The sequence below is a fragment of the Psammomys obesus genome, unplaced genomic scaffold (genome assembly GCF_907164565.1).
Source record: "Psammomys obesus unplaced genomic scaffold, mPsaObe1.curated_primary_1811, whole genome shotgun sequence".
Classification (NCBI taxonomy): Eukaryota; Metazoa; Chordata; class Mammalia; order Rodentia; family Muridae; genus Psammomys; species Psammomys obesus.
In genome coordinates this window covers 2,241,694-2,259,695 of record NW_026592548.1, presented here as the reverse complement: position 1 = coordinate 2,259,695, position 18,002 = coordinate 2,241,694, and the positions used below count along the sequence as shown (strand labels likewise).

Here is an 18,002-nt window from a genome sequence, read left to right as displayed (position 1 = left end):
GAATCTTGTTAATTTAGGGCATTGAACAAACAGAAACAGAAATACTTCATTGAATCAGAGAAGGATTTACTTGAGTAAAATATCAGAGATTTGGAAAGATTTGTCTAGTGTCTGGTTGGTGTAATGAACGAACAGAAACACTCAAAAAGGTTTCTGCTATTGCAGAAAAACACATCCATTCCTTTAATTTGACATTTGGCTGAAATGTCATATTTTGTACTTATTTTGAGGGGTGTATGGGAATATTTATTTATGAAAAAAAATACCCATCTGATACTTCTCAATTTTTAAAAGAATAATATTCCAAGAGAGATGAAGATTGAACCATCATTTAGTTAAACACTGTCACTGGACCTAGGGCTCACAAAAACACTGTAACAAAGACCCAGCTTTGGAGTGTGGTTCTCTTGGGTTCCCACACAGATAGTTCCCTATCCAGAGTTAGGCCCTCAGTTAGGCCCTCATACATTCCCAGTATGAGGGACCTAAAGCAAAGGATCTGATTTGAAAGGGATCCTAAAGAGAAAGAGGTGATAAAAAGCCTGGAGTTGAAAAGAGAAAACACATTTCCATGAAATTTCTAAGTTCAGCACAAGAAATGCATGGTAAAATTTTAAGTTGGTATAGTAAAGGATAAAAGCATAAATTCCTTGGGAGGAATTTATAAGAAGATGCAAGCTGGAGAAGCACTTCTCTGCAAGGGACAAGACATGTTGACTTGTCAATCACATGGTACTTTCTCTCCATCTTGTTTCTGCCACATCGCTTATTATTCAGGTACCTTGGGTAAGGTGAAGTATTTCTCAGACCTGTATCCAACACATCTTTCAGATGAAGATGGTAGCAATAGAATTAGTTCTAATTTCTATACAGTCTATGTATACAAAGGTAACTTATTTGTAGGAAACAACTCAAAGGGAAGTATTTTTAAATGACACCAAATCAAGTAGAAGAGTATTTTTTTTTTAAAGAAACAGCAAAATAAAAAGTAAAATGAGATACAAGAACCAAATCAAGCAGTTATATCAGTACAGACTGTTAACATTGCTTCTTTTGCTTCACGCTCTACAATTCAGTACTTAGGATATTTTGCTTATATGCATTAGCTTTTCAAAGCTGTGACCAGGGACCTGCATGGTCCAACTAGGGTATGAGTCTCTAACCCTGAGGAAAGCAAAGTACTGAGACTGCCTCCATGGTGGTAAACAGTGGAAGCTGCTGGCAAGCAATCAGCAATAGCAAGTAGCTCATCAGAAATTCATCTAAATATGACTCCTGCTGAGGAGACTGAAGTAGAGGCAGGAAAGGTAAAAATGTCCCCTTAAAAAAAAATCCCAGTATCCTTCCTTTATTTAAAAAAATACTGGCTCTAAATAACATGGAGAAAGAGAATCCTAAGGTAAAAGTCAAGAAGAATAAAAGTTTTTGAGCTTTTGAGAGTGTAAGATAAAAGTTAATAAAGGGAACAAGAGAAAACTTCAGGGACAGTTTGACTCTTTTACTTTATTAGGCAAACAATATGGCTTCTCTGTAAAGGGAAAGTAGGCTGTCTCTTCACTATGAAAAAGACTTGTATCATTTTTGACTACAGCAGACACAGTGAGCAGGTGCCCAGATAGATCGAGATATGCGGAACCTTAAAGAGGCAGGAATTGGAATTTTATTCTCTTGAGGAATTGTCTGAAATTTTCATTATTTTAGTCTTCTTCTGTACCAAGCGCTAGGCTTATCTTTGTATATAAGTACCTGTCATCACTCTAGTCCATCTCCATAGGGTCTCTTAGCACCTAGATTTTTAGAGGTGGAGAAGTTGTGGCCTGGACACAGCTCCATTACTGATATCAGCAACAAGTTAGAACCAAGAGAGCAGTTCTTGCCTGCTACACTTAAAAGTTCTTCCCCATGTTTCCAAAACTGTGTTCTGAGGCACCCATGGAGGCCATTGCTAACTCACAGTGATATGGATTGTAGAGAGTATTCCAGGGAAGCAATGCTTGAGATCAGCCAGACAGTTGTGAATCCCTGGCTCAGTGTAGTGATTGGTTTCAACATTTGGTTGCACATTTTTGGTGTCAATACTCAAAAAGTTAGATTTTGGTAAAACCTGAATGCTAATGTTTTTGTATTTGCTATGACTTCAAGCATTGGGGAAAGTGGTCAGTGTCTGATGGCACATGAGTTTTATGCATTTTATCTTTCCAATGACCTCAAAGGAGGATATATTTACTAAGTGGCACCTAGCTACTTCTATGGAAATGTTAAGTATTATTTCAGTCTAGAGGCAGTACAAAATTTACAAAGTTTACAAAAATTACTGAGATACAGAGGGCATAAATATACTAGAAATTTCTTCAATGTACAGGTGAAGAGTGGCCAGACAAGGCATCCAACAAACATGAATCAATTCAACAAAACCCAGAATTTCACCTGGACTTCTATGACCTTCTAATTGGATGGAGAGAGTTATAACAATAGACTTAACTAATCATTGTGTACTTTCTCTGTGCTGGATTCTGGGCATATAGATGCTCTCAGCTTGTAGTTACATCCAATAAACCAAGCATAAGTTGAAAATATCATTAAGTAAAAATGCTTTTGCTATTCCTAACACTGTGTTTTACAGCCCAGCAGCCCAGCACACTGTAGTGAATGTGACTGTGTAGTTGAGATTCTGCTGCTGTTGAAGGGCATGTGGTTTGTTGTTGAGTTTGAAGAGCATATTGTTACCCCAGCTAAAGGTCAGAATCCAAAATTGGAGTATGGTTTTTACTAAGAACCGATGGCTTTGGCAGCAGTGCAAAGCTGAAAAATCCCAACGTGAGTCACGGCTCTTATCTTCTGAAACTGCCTGAAGGCAAGATATAAAACCACCATAAATGTTCTCACTACATTCAATGCAAGTAAACAGAATGATAGAGTAGAGAAATCCAGGTTAGACTGCCCAGGATTGACTCTTTGAGATTTGAAGGGGTGAGGGTATGCTAGCCATACACAGAGCTGAGGACTGAGCACACAAACTTCAGAGGGCATTATGAAGGAAAAAAGGCAGGAAGGGGAAGCTTTCCTGTCACCAGCTCTCGTGGTTCCTATGGCCTGTGCAAAGACTCTAGGGTATGGGAAAAGATCAGTTGGGGCTGGCTTTCCTTCCCATTTACTTGGCTGCTTACAAAATGCAATTACCTTTTTTTTGTTTGTTTGTTTTGCCTTTTTGAGGTAGGATCTCATGTAGTCCAGGCTAGCCTTGAACTTACTGTGTAGCCCAAGATGATCATGAACTCATAATCCTCCTGCCTCTACCTCCCATTACACCAGGTACCTTGTATTGCTTTCCTGATTCACTATTTTCAGTCTTGCTTACCTCAGTTCTTCAATTCTTCATTTTTCTCCCTCAGTTAAGGTGTTTAATCACCTGGCTGATTCTATCATGAAGTATGCACTCTCTACTGCATAGTCTACACATACCACCAGACATGGGGTTGCAATCATGACAACCTTGCAATCATGGTCTTCAGGAGGCAGAGGCAGGAAGGTCTTGAGTTTGTGGCCAACCTGGGCTAACATCAAAGTATTGAAACCCTGTATAAAAATAAAAAAAATATATATACAGATGCGAAATATACACTATTTTGCTGAGTTTTCATAGTGTGGACTTAGTTGTCCACACTAATTAAAATCAGGACACTGAGTAAAATGTGGCCCTTAATTTGGCTGAATTAAAGAGGGCGATGATTGCCTGCAGTTGGTTAAAAGGAAAAGGAGATACAGGGTTCTTATTCCAGAGAAAACATTGAAATCTCCACTGGAATTTCTTTTTACAGAGATCACATCAGCAGATGGAGAAACCTAAGAAAGGGATCGGGCAGGTCACATAGTAAACATAAAATCGGAAGTCAGCTTCCATTGTAGCTTCTGTAGCTAATGAAGAACCTCAGGCTTTTCTCCCAGCACTAAGCTATTGCCAAGGAAATGATTAGCTTTGCACTCTTTAGAAAAAGTGTTGCCAAGGCAACAGGGAGGCTGGGGACAAAGTAAAGCAAGGAGACAATGGGTTTTGCAGCAATGCTGACAGAGTTAAGGACCTGAGAAAAGACAGGTGAAAATGTGCAGGCTTGGGTAATTATTTGGAAGGGATGAGGAGTGAAGAGAAAGAAGAAATCATTACCTCTCAAAGAGCTTGTAGATAATGTTGTGAAATCAGATTAAGATCAGGACAGAAGTGGGAACAATTTTTGGGAGGAAATTTAAAATTTAATTTTGGATGTGTTACTTTTGGCGTGTTCATGAGAGACTTTAACTAACTTTATCTACCATGGGTTATTATTAAATTTGTGACCACAGATAATTTTCTTCCCTTTTACCTTTCCAATTCCAAAATTAAGCAATAACAATTCTTCTTATATTTGTAGTGAATTTACTCACTTTTAGGTTTCATAACCACAACGTTACAAAGGATGTTAAGGTGTGTTCCATGAAGTTTAAATACAAAGTGTGTGTATGTATTTAGTGTGCACTTGCTAAGTATTGCTTTCTGTTCTATTTGTCCTATTCTAATATCTTGAATGGAAGTCTGTGACTTTGCTCTCATGTGTGTGGGTATCATGGGAAAAAGAGAGAACAGTGGTATTTATAAGGCAAAGAAAAGAAAACTAAGCTGAGGATTTACTTTACCCTCTAAAACTTCAGGTTTTACTTCCTTAGGTGTGAAAGTGTACTGCGCTTTCAGGTGGGACTGCCTACTGTGTGCATATATATATATGTATATATATATATATATATATATATATATATATATATATATATATATTTATAAGAGGGTCTCAACCTGTATCCTAGGATGGCCTTGAACTTCCAGCCATCCTCCTTTTTCAGCCTCCCAAGTGACTGTGGCTGATTTTGCTCAAGGTCTCTCAGTCTGGAATGTTCTCCACTGGTTCCTATTTTAAGGGAATTATGTCATCTTTAATATATGTTTCAGCCCCAATTTAGAACAAGAAATCATAAGCTCACTTCATGTGCCTTTCCAGCTTAGCTGTGAATCATTTGGGAACCTGGGACACATTTTTATTTATTTTTTCCTCTCACAGTGTTTGGCACAGTGCTACATATACTGTTGGTGTTCAGATGCCCCAAATTGATTATTTAAAATGCAGATTTGTAAAAGTTTTTTCAGTCTAGATTTCAGAGAAATAATAAGGATCAGACATGCTCACTCTATGTGTACTTCTAGTGAAAGTAAAAGATGCAACTAATTAGTTAAAAAGTTGATGAGATAGTAGAGGTAGCATAATGTAGTTGAATTCTTTTCAGACCAAACAAATCAATAAGACTGAATTTCTAGCTTTTTTTCCCAAATGTAGGAAGCAAGTTTCTCATGGTCAGATTCCACAATCCTGAGTTTTAGTTCCTGATCCTGGTTAATATTTATGGGTCTACTTTTCTTTCTTTCTCTCTCTCTTTGAGGCTGAAAATTAAACACAAAAATATTAAAAAAATTCATGCTAAACTTAGTAGGAATTTTACTGTGATTGTCTGAATAAAAATAAAAATAACTAATAAAAATTAGTTTTTCCAGCAAAAGATAAGATAAAATTTAGGTAGCCAACATTTTCATTGGTATAACACATTCCTGGCTAACCTGGGTAGCTGATGAGCCATTGCATGTATTAAAGACAGAGTAATGTTGATTTACTAGACGCAAACCTCATGTCTCAAAAAAAAAGTATGTTTTTATTTGCAGAAAAAATGTGTAATTTGCTTATTAAAGCAATCTATTTAGTTATAAGAAACACATCACCCAGAAGCCTAAAAGTCAAACCACACTGGCAATTACCAATAACCTCCAAATACCTCCACTGTAATCTCCTTTGGGGCCACCGGCCACTTGTGTTCAAACTTTTCTTTCACAGTTTGCTCCGTGTTAGCTGTTGGATTTGAGTTCTCAACACGCACTCCATGGCTTGGCTTACCCACCAGATTTTGAACAGATTTTACCATATTCTTTAAATCCTCTGGGTAAGGAGTTGGATATCGTTTTAGGTTTATTTCAACCTAGAAGTTTATAAAAAGAAATTTAAGATAAAAATGACTTCAGCAAGCATGTTCACCAAGGTACTCCATGGTACAAGCATTATAAAAAACAAATGCAATACAGTGAGTGTTGAGCTGCCCAGGGAAATCCTGTTGATGTGAAGAGTAGGGCTTGACTCATATTCAACTTTGTGGGGGTGAGCCCGACTTCTTTACACCATTATACATCATCAATAATTTTTTTGGATTATATCCTTTCTTTAGATGACTGAAATAGCAGTAAATAAAACTCTTGTGACTGCTAATGCTAAAAGATGAAATCAGCATATTATTAGCAGCATTACATCTTAAAAGTTTCCCATCTTTGATATGTAATAATTTTAAAGTTTAAAAATTTTCATAGTCGGAATGTGTTTGGAGTTCAGTGTAGGTATTGGGAGGAGACCTCAGAAGATTTATGAGTAAAGTTAGACATTGAAAAAGCCAAACAGGTGTTAGCACAAATTTATAACTAGCACACAGTGTTAAAAGGTAGGGTGGTTTATTTTATTTTTTAAATACTTCCAAAAAAATCTTTGGGGTTACTTTCATACTTGTTTATTTTTAAACCAATGAAATAATGTGCTTCTTAAGTAATAGCTTCTATAAAGAAAAATTAAAAGTATTGTTTCATAATATATTTTTGGTAAGGTACACATTTTGGCTGATATTATCCAGATTTTTTTTAGCTTTAAATTCACTTGCAGATGTTAATCTAACTTTCAAGAATACATTTGGAGGAGTCTTCTTAGTACTGATTTTGTTCACGTAGAATATTCCACCATGAGAATACCCATAATGTATTTCTTTAAAAGAGAATTAATACAAGCCATTCATGCTGACTGAAGGACGCACAGAAAGGGATAGGTATATATCCATTTTGACTTGTGCCAACAAGTATGTCACTTTGAATCTGAGTAGAATCAACTTTTTTCAAATGGAATGATTTAAGTGGTTGTGGTATGTGTTTGTGGAAAGCATGTGTGTGAGAGTAGAGGGTGGGAGCAGCGGAGTGGCTGAGAAGGAAGGCGGAAGAGGGTAGGAGCAGAGGAGAGCACCCAGGAGGGAGTCCCTCCTGCTCCATGGCATGTAGGAGAGGCTGGAGAGTATGAAGGACTCAAACACTTTTGCTAATCTGCTATTTTAGCAAATCCACCAACGGTTACTCTTAGAGTTCACTGTGGCTCATTATCCTAATCAGATACCAGGATTGGATGTTACTATGTAATTTTTTTATATTAAAACCATAAAATTATTTTTCAGTACATGTTTGGAATTCAGATAAAAGTTTTATTTAAGTAGAGTAACTGTAATTTAATTTTTTATGTTCTCAAATGAGAATAGAATAAATAAACAAATAGAATTAAGGATGTAAGAACCCAAGAAAAAAATACGTTTCATAGGAAAAGGTTAATGTATAGTGAATTTTTTAGTAGACATAAAATGATGCCCATGCTGTGCAGAACACTCTAGAGCGTATGTACTTATGGATATGCTTTAACTCCACGTTAGAAACGTCAGCTAGCAATTATATCTATTTTTAAGATACAGTATTGAACTTTTTAAAGAATATCTAATGTCAAAGATCTAAAAGTTAAAAAAACCTACAAATCTAATTTTATAAAGTATGACTTATAGAATGGAGTGTCTAACTTGGCAATTAAAAGCATTGTTTTACTTTTAATAGCCAGTGGTAGGTTATAAAAAGGAATCTAAAGTAAGGCACTAAATGAAATTCTTTTCAACTCACATGTTCTCCGCAGTAACATGCTCTTATGATGTGATGTAGGAGACGTGCCCTAGTCTTCCTCCTGAGTTCAACGCTTCCTCACCCTACATGGTTTACCAACACTGTAATGGTTGTGGTGCAGATGCTTTCTGGTCATTTTGAAAATGACTTGATGCAGTAATATGTTTGGTTGTTTTACTGCTGTGGAAATACTTAAAAACAGAAGCAGATCTGTCACAAAGCTTAAACCATTTGCCGGTCACTTTCAAGGCTATGGGAGGGTTGCTGTTTATTTATTTATATGGGTCATTTAGTATTTTTCCTGACACTGGATCTTTCCCAAATTTGTGAATCTTTAGGAATCATTAAAATTGAATTTGTTGCATCTAGAAAATAAGCACTTTGCCTCCATTTACTTTGGACTTGGGGTCATGAGGTATAAATTCAAGCCATAGATCTACTTCTGTGTAGCCACTAGCCCCCAGTCTGTTGTTTCTACATATGAACAATGGAAATCTAACACCTTTCTCATGTACTTGCATTTATTTAGAACTAAAGTGACATACATATGAAGGTACTTTGCAAATGTATTATGCCAATGCAGAGGTCTCAGGTTGTAGCCCAGGCTGGCTCACACTCTCAATCCCTAATTACTGGTATTATAGGTAAACACTGCCTCACTTAGCATGATATTGTTTTTAGTGGCTTATTTTACATGTTTATTTAAAAACTTTGGATTCCTTTGATAACTTAGACTCTGCCCCACATGTCTAACTACATGCTAAGTCTTTCTTTTAGGTTGTGTATAGAAGTAGTTATTCAGTGTTCACCATGTTCCAAACATTATGCTGAATGTTTTATAGAGATGGTTAATTCGTTGTTGATTAGCTATATAATGTGAAATAATATTTATTACTATCATATAGGTTTAAATACGAATTATACTATATATCACCAGATAAGGAATTATAAATACTATCTACTATTAGTGTCATTAATTTGCAGTTGCACATTTACATTTTATAAAGCAGCTGTTGTCACTTTACAAAAGGTATTTTGGGAGTGAGAGAGCTTAACTTTTCTCTAAGGTCACTTAAAAGCTTAAGTCTTCTGGGTTCTAACGTTTACATCACACCACTGGTGCTCAGTTTAGAGCTAATTTCTGGTATAGCCTGACACAGAATTGTGCAACCTTGTGAAAAAGTGCTATCAAACAAAAATGTGAAGTTTACTGTTAAATAATAAGGTAATTGCACTAAAAATAAAGCTAAGTAATTCCAATTTCACTTCTTTTAAAACTGTGTTTTATAACTCAATTCTAATTTGAGGTCTGGGCAAACATATTTGTACCCTTCCTTTTCCTCAGTTCCTACTTTCAGTACCTTAGAAGTGGCCAACATGTTCATAAAGAGATTACTAGTTCACTGAGTTTATGCCTAAAAGCAGTTTCTTTGTTTATAAATGCCTAGAAAAATTCCCCATCCTAATAGGAACTAAAATAAGTGAATTTCTGATACATAGAGGTGGGCAAATCTCTGAAATTCATTCTGAAATAGTGTTAAATTTGTCACTCACTATAAAGAATTTGCTCATGTCACATATACATTGTATTAGAAAGCAAGACTTATAATAAAATATATTTTTTTAAAATTTTGGGAGGTAAAATGTTTCATAAGACTTAGCATCTAAATAAAGTACAATAAATGCAAATAGCAGCTTCAAGGCACTGAAGACCCTGAAATTTCAGCAAAGAAAGAATTACTTATAACAATAGTATGGGCATTCAGAAATGGTGTCTTGGATTCAGACAGTTTCTCATATATTATATTATGAATCCGTAATATAATATACTTTACATAATCATTAAAACTGAATTTGTTTGTAAATTCCAGTAAGAGAAACAACAGAATTTTGCAGCGATTATTAAATATAATCTTATTCTAGAAATCAATGGGGAATATTTTACAAAAAAAAAGAAACAGGGTAGTTTTAGTCAGGAAGGTGCATTCTCAGCTTGTCTTATATCATGGAAAGAATATAAGACATAGAGAGAATCTAGTCCATTACATGTGGGTGTTAACTTTTATAAAAACACTATGTTTCTTTGTGTTTTTCCTATCAATTATCCATCTCTGGGAATGGGAGCTCCTCTCTGCCTAAACTCAAAACCCCATCTTCTCTTACAGGAATTCATTTAATTTGCATCTTCAAGTTAATGGAAATTGCTGCTTTTGAACAGAAGTCTCTGCTTGCTAGAGCCCATTCCCAGCAAATCTGTTTCAACTTTCTGATGTTTTCCAGCCAGGTTTTATCTAGTCTCTCCAAGCTGACCCCACGAAGCATGCATAAGGAGGACAAGTCTAATAACTTCCAAAGTCTGGCCAGAGTTCTCACAGCGAGCAGTATCCCACACATTAACAGAACCAAAGAGAAGCAAATAAAAGTGAAGCCCCAACTTAGAAGCCATGCCAGCTACCCCAGGAAAAGGCACCTTAAATTGATGTTCCCACCCCCTGACTCAGGCCTCCCCACCCGTTGCCAATGTCAATAATCCTAACGATAAATTGTATTCAGACACTGACAATCTGAAGGCTGCTCACCCTTTACCATGCAGCACGTACCCCATAAAGCACTGCTCCAAGGGAGCCTCTACTGGGCTTCTCCTACCCCACACGCCTAGGCCTACCTGTCTGCCACTTAGAGAAGGAAGAGTGGTGGACTGTGCTGCCACTGGCAATGGAGCACACATGCTCCTCTCCTGCTGGAGACCACTTATACAACCCCATGCCAGCTGGGGGTCACTCTGGGGGACGGGCATATCTTGGATCTGCTGATCACACCTGGCCCATGGTGTGCAGCAATCGCCAGACAGCCTGGCAGGTTGGAGAGTAATCCCACGCTGGCCCCTGTCCCAGGGGGCTTGGCAGGAGAGCGCCTGTGGGAGAAGGAATCTCCATTTTCTGGGAGAAACAGGAGCAGTGTAGCAACACGTTCCCTTCATAATTTTCTATCCTTGAATAGTTTTTTTTTTTTTTTTTTCATTCCGGGCAACACATTTAAAACAATGAATTTTAACTCCATTAAAACAGCATAACATAAAACCATAGTGGCAACCTCCTCCCGAAATGCCACATCTGCACTCATTATACACATGCCACACAGGGATTTATACTTTTGTCCTGTTGAAAGCTGATGGCATAGCCCCATGGTTCTTTTTAAAACTTCAAGTCAATTAAAATTAAAATGGTGCTAATTTTAAAGTACATGTAATGAACCAGAAGAACATGAACTGTTAAAACTCCAGGGAGTTCCATTCATCATCTCCCCACGGTGAGCTACCAGTGACTGCCTCTAATGTGTCTGATAGCCAAAGGCGTCAGACACAGCCAGGTTAGTCAAAGCCAAGTAGTTTGAGATTTTGGAAAAACATACTGTTTTACCAAAATACAAAGAAAGTGAAAGTGCAGAGAAAAAAAAAAAGCAAACCACTCTAAAGCACATGGAACCCACCATGAGCAAAGACAAACTAGTAACAGTACACAAACAGGGGTTCTAAATTATTGTTTCCATTTCTATATTTCATGCTTTATCAACACATCTATTGAGCATATTAAATGTATTTCCTTTTGAATCATTGATTATGTACTTTTAAGAGGATGTATGTAGTTACTTTGAAAATTCAATGAAATATAAAAATGTAATCAAGAGTCCAAGACAGAATGCATCACCCCCTGGATCTTGATTTAACAGAACATCCTTGAAAAAGGGAGGCAAATTGTTTTAAAGGTTTGTATCCAGGTTAGCATAATTATTTTCTAAGAATTTTCAAGTTTAAAACAAGTCCCTTTGGCTGAAACACAGCAATGGCCAATCATCCATAAATGCATTTTCAATCAAAAATCTTAAAAGAAGTCTGTCATTTTGGATTTGTGATTCCATTTTGAGTTTTCTGTGATGACACCGTCATCATGAATAATGGGTTAAGAAGTAACATTTAGAAAACGTGGCAAGGTGGGAACAGGGAACACATCACACAATCTCGATTTATTAATAAGATGCATATATAGTTACTTAGGTCATTAGTCACTATGAGCAAAAGCTGTTAGTGTTGATGGTTTTGAAAAAGTGCAAAAATTAACGAGAGATTCAAGATGTCATCATGACATAACATGAAAATTAGGTCTTAATAAAAATCTCAGCCAATGCTGATATTTGAAAATTTAAATGGAAAAATATAGATTAAAAGCTTAACCTTGTTTCTTCATTCAGGTCAGTCACAATAAAAGATTTCTTTAAAATATAGTTAAAAAGACAAGTTATTTTGTACAAATATCTTCATTTATGACTGGACACTCACCTTCTTCTAAAACTCAGATTTAAAGAAACAAAAGTTCTCAAATGCCCCAGCCATAGAGAAGGCTGTAGGCTGCAATGCAACTGCTGCATGCCATTCGGCCTGTTTTCCACAGTGTGTGTTTTGGCTGTTACTGTCTGCAGGAGGCCTGGCTCAGTGAGCAGAAGAATCGCCGTAGAGTGTGACAGATGAACGAAGACTTAGGAGAGGTTCATCCTTTAGAACTTTCCCTCACTTTCAGCTTGAATCTCTCTTATGTTGTTATACTGGAGGGTGTGTGGAGGGGAGAGTTGGGTGGGGGGAGTGCAAATCAGAGTGGCTCAATAGAACTGGGACATTCGTATCATTCTGAATCACACCAATGTTGCCCAAATACTGGCCCTCCGTACTGGGGCATGTTCATGAAAATAGAGATGACTATGACCTTCCAGAGAGGTCAGTTAGTGTGTCCCTCCTCTAGCTGAATAATAACAGTGGACAGATGAGAACAACAACAGAGAAACAAAGGCCAAAAGTTCACCTTAACTTTCCCAGCACTTTCGTCATCTTCTTTTTTATCCTCAAATTCAAAGGCAACAGTCATGCGCTGTTGTCTCTGCTCCTCCCACAGCGTGGGGTTGAAGCTGTCGCTGTCTGACTGGAAATCTACGGAGTCCAAAGTATTAATGCTTTTCTTTTATATACACAGCATATTTAATAAAGTTTAATATATTATGCGAAAAGAGCAGAAAGCACCACCAATAAATACAATAAATACTCTTCAAAGGACAGGGAAAAGAAATATTGAGAAAGAGGAGAGAGCCGGAAGGACAGGAAGGGGAGAGAAGAAAATTCTTTTTTGGTGTTTCTTATGTGGCCTTGTGAATTTTATTGTTAGTCATGAGGGGTTGGGGAGTTTCCTGGCATAGGAGTGGGCCCCCCTGGGCTAGCAGTGGCGGCATGGACACTGAAGGAAGCATTCCAGTCTCTCCTCACAGCAGTGGAGGTTTCAGATTCTGCCCCAGGTCTCCCAGGTCCTATAGGTCTCATAGGTCCTACTCTATGTTGGGGTGACTGCAGAGCCCACACCACTTTAAAACCAAAACAAAGCAAGATACTACAGAGCAACGATTTCTTAACAAAGTGCTCAGTAATCTGACTTTCTTGTTGCTTCTTTGTGCGCATGTGGAGTCACCTCGTTTTTAAGGTAGAGAGCACAGGGAGAAAATCAGTTTTAACACGGTGGTTTCATTTCATTTGAATGTGTCTCATATAAGCAGGGAAGATGATTTATAAATCCTCAGTTTACATCAAATCTTGTCTACTGGTAAAATTTGCTTTGTAACATATAGTGAAAATTTCATGAAAACGCTGCAGCAAGTGCTTAGTTGAGGCTAATTCTGCTTCTAAAGGATTTCTCTTCGTTAAATATTTCTTTGTTTTTCAGGATTCTTAGAATTCATTTACTATTTTCTTTTTAAATAGACAGAAGTTGACTGACTGGGTTGAAGTTCAAGAATTATTTTTAATTATTACACCAAACTTTCTGTCCTCAATAGAAAACAAACAGAAAATCCAAGACAGCAAAGGCAAACACTCTCCTGTCTATGGTCACAAGGTTGCTGACCTCACAGCCTGGAACTGACCAGGGCTTTAGGTGACATACTGGGTATCAGACATGGCTTATGGATCTGGGTTGATTTTTATCTCTTATTTTTTTCTTTTTATTTTTTATGTTATTTTGAAACCCAGGGATAGTGTAAAGAAGTGGAAAATAAATCCTGGTTAACAGAACAGTCCTTTGTTCTTTATGTACAAAAACAGGATGATAGCTTTTCTTCTATAAAATCAAAAGAACAATTTATGCAAATGTGAACCATATTTTTCAAAACAACCTTCCCTTTTCCTATTTCTGCAAGTGAAAGGCATCTTTACATACTTCTCAATGATTCATTTATATATGGACATCAAAGACTAAAGCCATTTATTATCATTGTTTTTGAAAATGAAAACACAAAAGCAAATAGTTCATTTCACAAGTTAGTCTCAAAAAAAAAACAAGTTAGTCTCAGACATGGTGGGTTTATCTGTGGCTGCAGTAAAGTGGGTTCATTGTTCTACGATTCACTGTTGGCTTTTCATGACTACAGAGAACATGTCAGCTGAAGCTATTTCACATAGGAAAGGTCACACCTTTTTAAAGATTTCTATAATATGTGCTTGAAGATCTATTGTAACGAATTTGGAGTTTTAGAAAGCAGCTTTTAATCATAGCTGCTGACGTTGCTTAGGGAATCTCAATGTAAAGATGAAATGTCACTATTGTAAGTCCCATCCTAAGACTAACTTTCATGTAGAGTCCAACACTGCTGCTCTGATGCTTTAAATATTCTGTGCAATATGTGAGCACAAGAGAAGACCCTCCCCACACAGCCGTTCTTTGGTTCTGATGCCTGTCTTTTTGCTGCCAGTAGCTGAGCACATCTGATGACCAAGTTCCATACTCTCCAGCCTAACCCTTAAAGAAATCACTGTGGAGTGCTGACATTACTCTCACATGAGCTATAAAGAGTAATACTTTTATCTCTGATGTGTGTGCATGCCAGCATGTTCATGTGTGTTTGGGTACATGTGTGTGCACATACAAAGTAGAAGCCAGAGGTCAACACCAGGCATCTTCCTCACTTTATCTCTACCTTAATTTCTGAGAAAACATCTCTCACTTGGGACCAAGGGCTCACCAATTAGGCTAGTCTGGCTGGACAGAAAGCACAAGGCATCCTCCAGCCTCTGCTTCCCAGCTTTGTGTTATCATGCTGGGATTTTTTACATTGATGGTATGACCTGAACTCAGGGTCTCATGTTTGCATGGCAGGCATGTTACCAACTGAGCTGTCTCCTGAAGGAGTCTTGGAACCTTACGTAAAATATTATAGCACCGAGACTCAAACTCCCAGACGGTGTTTATTGCCTGTGAGCCAGTATTCCTGGACAGAAATTAGGATTAAAAATTCCTTTCTATCCACAACATCATGAACATTAAAGAATGTGTCATCTGCAAACATACCTTCATCACCACGGGGCTGCTGGGGAAACATGTAGTTGGTCAGTACTCTTTGCTTGGTTTCTGGGTGGGCTTCCGTTTGTAGAGGGATAAGGGCCTTGGACTGGAAGAAAGAAGCACCAGTTAGAAGAACAACTTAGCCAAGATTTTACATCAGGAAATGGTCAGTAGTTTGGTCTCTTGGTGATGAAATGATAAGACAACATGCCATAGGCACTGTTGAGACTCTTTGCAGATTTTAAGGTTTTTAGTACACTTTTACAAATCTTACCAGAACATGTTCAGCTGTGCACTTCAGTTCTACTATCCAGGAGACCCAAGTGTGCTAAACTGTTCCACCAAGTTAGTGTTTGGTATGGTCTTGGGCATGCATTCTTTCTCATGGGTTGTGGTAAAGACAGACATACGGTACCTGCACTGCTCACACTGAACAAGGCACGGCCTACATATGATACAAGCTGTGCCCATATCTGATGCTTATGCTGTATCTTATTCTCCATCACTAATATGCTATCAGAAATACTATTTTGAAGGCTGTTAGAACTCAGATATTATTTCCATAAGAAGAGTGCAAATACTACTTAACAGGAAAGAAGCAAAGTCTTCCAGGAGTCTACACACCTCATAATGCCGTTAAATCACAACTAAATTAAATTGTGACATTAAATCACAGTTCAAGTTAAACAATGACGTAACTCTTCTGGCTATTCCACTACCAGAATAATACTTGTGGTAAGAAGTTTTCCACAATGTAAGGCTATGGCCCAGCAGCAGAGTTCAGAGATGCAGTAAGCAGAGAAGTGCTGCGGAGAAGACCATACGAGGTTGGATGATAATCTAACCTTTTGCCAGCAAGGGCTGTGATTAGCTGCAGAGACACTGATGCTTACACTTTAAATTTTGTAGGAGCTGTTTTTAATTTGCAATAAAAGTACTCAAATAATTGAAATATATACTAGATGCCCAGGGAATATTGATACATCAAACCAAAGGTACCCTTTTTATTTGGTCATTCATATTTGGGGTAGGGGTTGCAAAGATTTAGGAAATAAAAAATGATTTGTAGTAAATCTGCTGAAATGACCCACAGCTGCATTTAAGGCAAAGCATGTGTCCTTGTTTTCTGTCATTTTTCAGTTAATAAAATTATTCATTAACATGCAACCCTTGATTCCATTATACTCTATTTTCCTGAGTATATAAAAATATCCAGATAACCACAAAATATTGTAGATATCTATCAATATATCAGCAAAGGTATTGAATAAAGTTTTAGAACTAAGTTGATCATAATTAAAAACAATAAGAAAAAAAGTGTATCCTCTAAGGATGTGTATACCACCAGGAGCTGTAAAGCCAGACGAATGAGGAATTATGTGCTGTTACTCTGATAATGAAGCAGGTACTGAGCAGAGGTGTTGGAGGAATGTGGAGACCATGGCAGAGTTTTGCCTACAGCTGTGTGTGACGGGACACTTGCACAAATCCCTCCGCCAGGCATACGGAATCTGTATGTTATAATAGTTGTGCCTATTGGGACTCAGTAACCCAAAGTTTCAATTACAGTTCATGTAAGGGGCATGATAAATCATGACATAGAAGGTTTTTACCTGATTGTCGGAAAGCCACAGTGCTGCAAGCTCTTTGAGTTTGGTGAAAGAGAATGGCAAATTCTTCAACCTGCACAGTCAAGAGACATCTCATGGGACATGTATAGAGAGCAAAGCTCACTTCTAAGAACATGTGAACATACTTCTGTGTTGACTCATTATTCTCTTCTATCCTTTCTCCTGAGTGTCCAATCTTTAAAGAATGAGAACCTTCTTCCTTATTACTGTATGTTTGTGTGCATGTGTGTGTGCACGTGTATGTGCCCGAATGTGTGTTAGTGTGTTTTTATGCATATGTTTGTGTGCACATGAGCATGTGGGAGTCAGAGGACAACTTGTACAAGTTTTTCTCTCTTTGCACCATGTAGGTCTCCAGGGTCTCAAGCAGGTCATCAGCTGAGACATCTCCCAGGTCCCAAACAACTAATCTATCTCCAGTACTTCAAGTGCTTCCCATAATATCTAAATAAGATAAAAAGTCTGTTAGCACCCATGGTCAGGCTGCACTTTGTGCAGCCCAGGGCTAGAGAGATGTCTCAGCAGTTAAGAGAACGTGTTGCTCATCCTAGAACATGAGTTCAGTTCACAGTCCTCACATCAGGCAGCTCACAATTCATTTTAACTTCAACGTGAGGAGGTCTTCATACATGTGATACACACACAGACACAGACACGTGCACATACACAGACATGCCCACATGCACACGCACACACATGTGCACACACACATAAAAATAAAACAAATAAGTTTTAATAAATGAAAAAAATTAAAAATAAAATAAAACAAACAAATAAACAAACCTAGTGTGTACCCCAAGGCAGCTCCCACTGGCACACACACAAATAAAAAATAAAAATAAAATCTTAAAACCGTAAAGGTATTCTTCTACCCTAGCACTGACTTTCTTTTTTTCACAGTTGGAGTGCACAATCATGCTCTATCAACATATTCCCTTCTGGAATATTCTTCCTGCCATGCTTCACTTAAATCCCACAGGTCTTCTTAATAAGATATGCTTAAATATCACTTTCTCGTGGGAAAGGTTTTCCTGGGTCCCACTGAAGTTACCTAACTCAGCCTCACCTCAGAGAGCCTTGCACTTGCCTGCACAAAACATTTCCCAGCTTTTGCATGTGACTATTTTTGTGGTTATTTATTATTGGACATCCTCACAACACTGCAGTTTCCAAAAGGGTCAG

At 37.6% G+C, this 18,002-nt stretch overlaps 1 protein-coding gene across 1 annotated transcript in view; it reads right to left on the bottom strand.

The window, feature by feature from the left end:
• The window catches only part of Lrrc7 (leucine rich repeat containing 7), a 680,756-nt gene that overhangs the window by 68,830 nt on the left and 593,924 nt on the right, over window positions 1–18,002 (bottom strand). The window contains exons 15-19 of the mRNA XM_055614269.1: window positions 16,803–16,872; window positions 15,196–15,295; window positions 12,670–12,794; window positions 10,482–10,730; window positions 5,848–6,048 (exon numbers count right to left, since the gene is read on the bottom strand). Coding sequence (XP_055470244.1) covers window positions 5,848–6,048; window positions 10,482–10,730; window positions 12,670–12,794; window positions 15,196–15,295; window positions 16,803–16,872 — 745 coding nt within the window. The remainder of the gene's footprint in view (window positions 1–5,847; window positions 6,049–10,481; window positions 10,731–12,669; window positions 12,795–15,195; window positions 15,296–16,802; window positions 16,873–18,002) is intronic.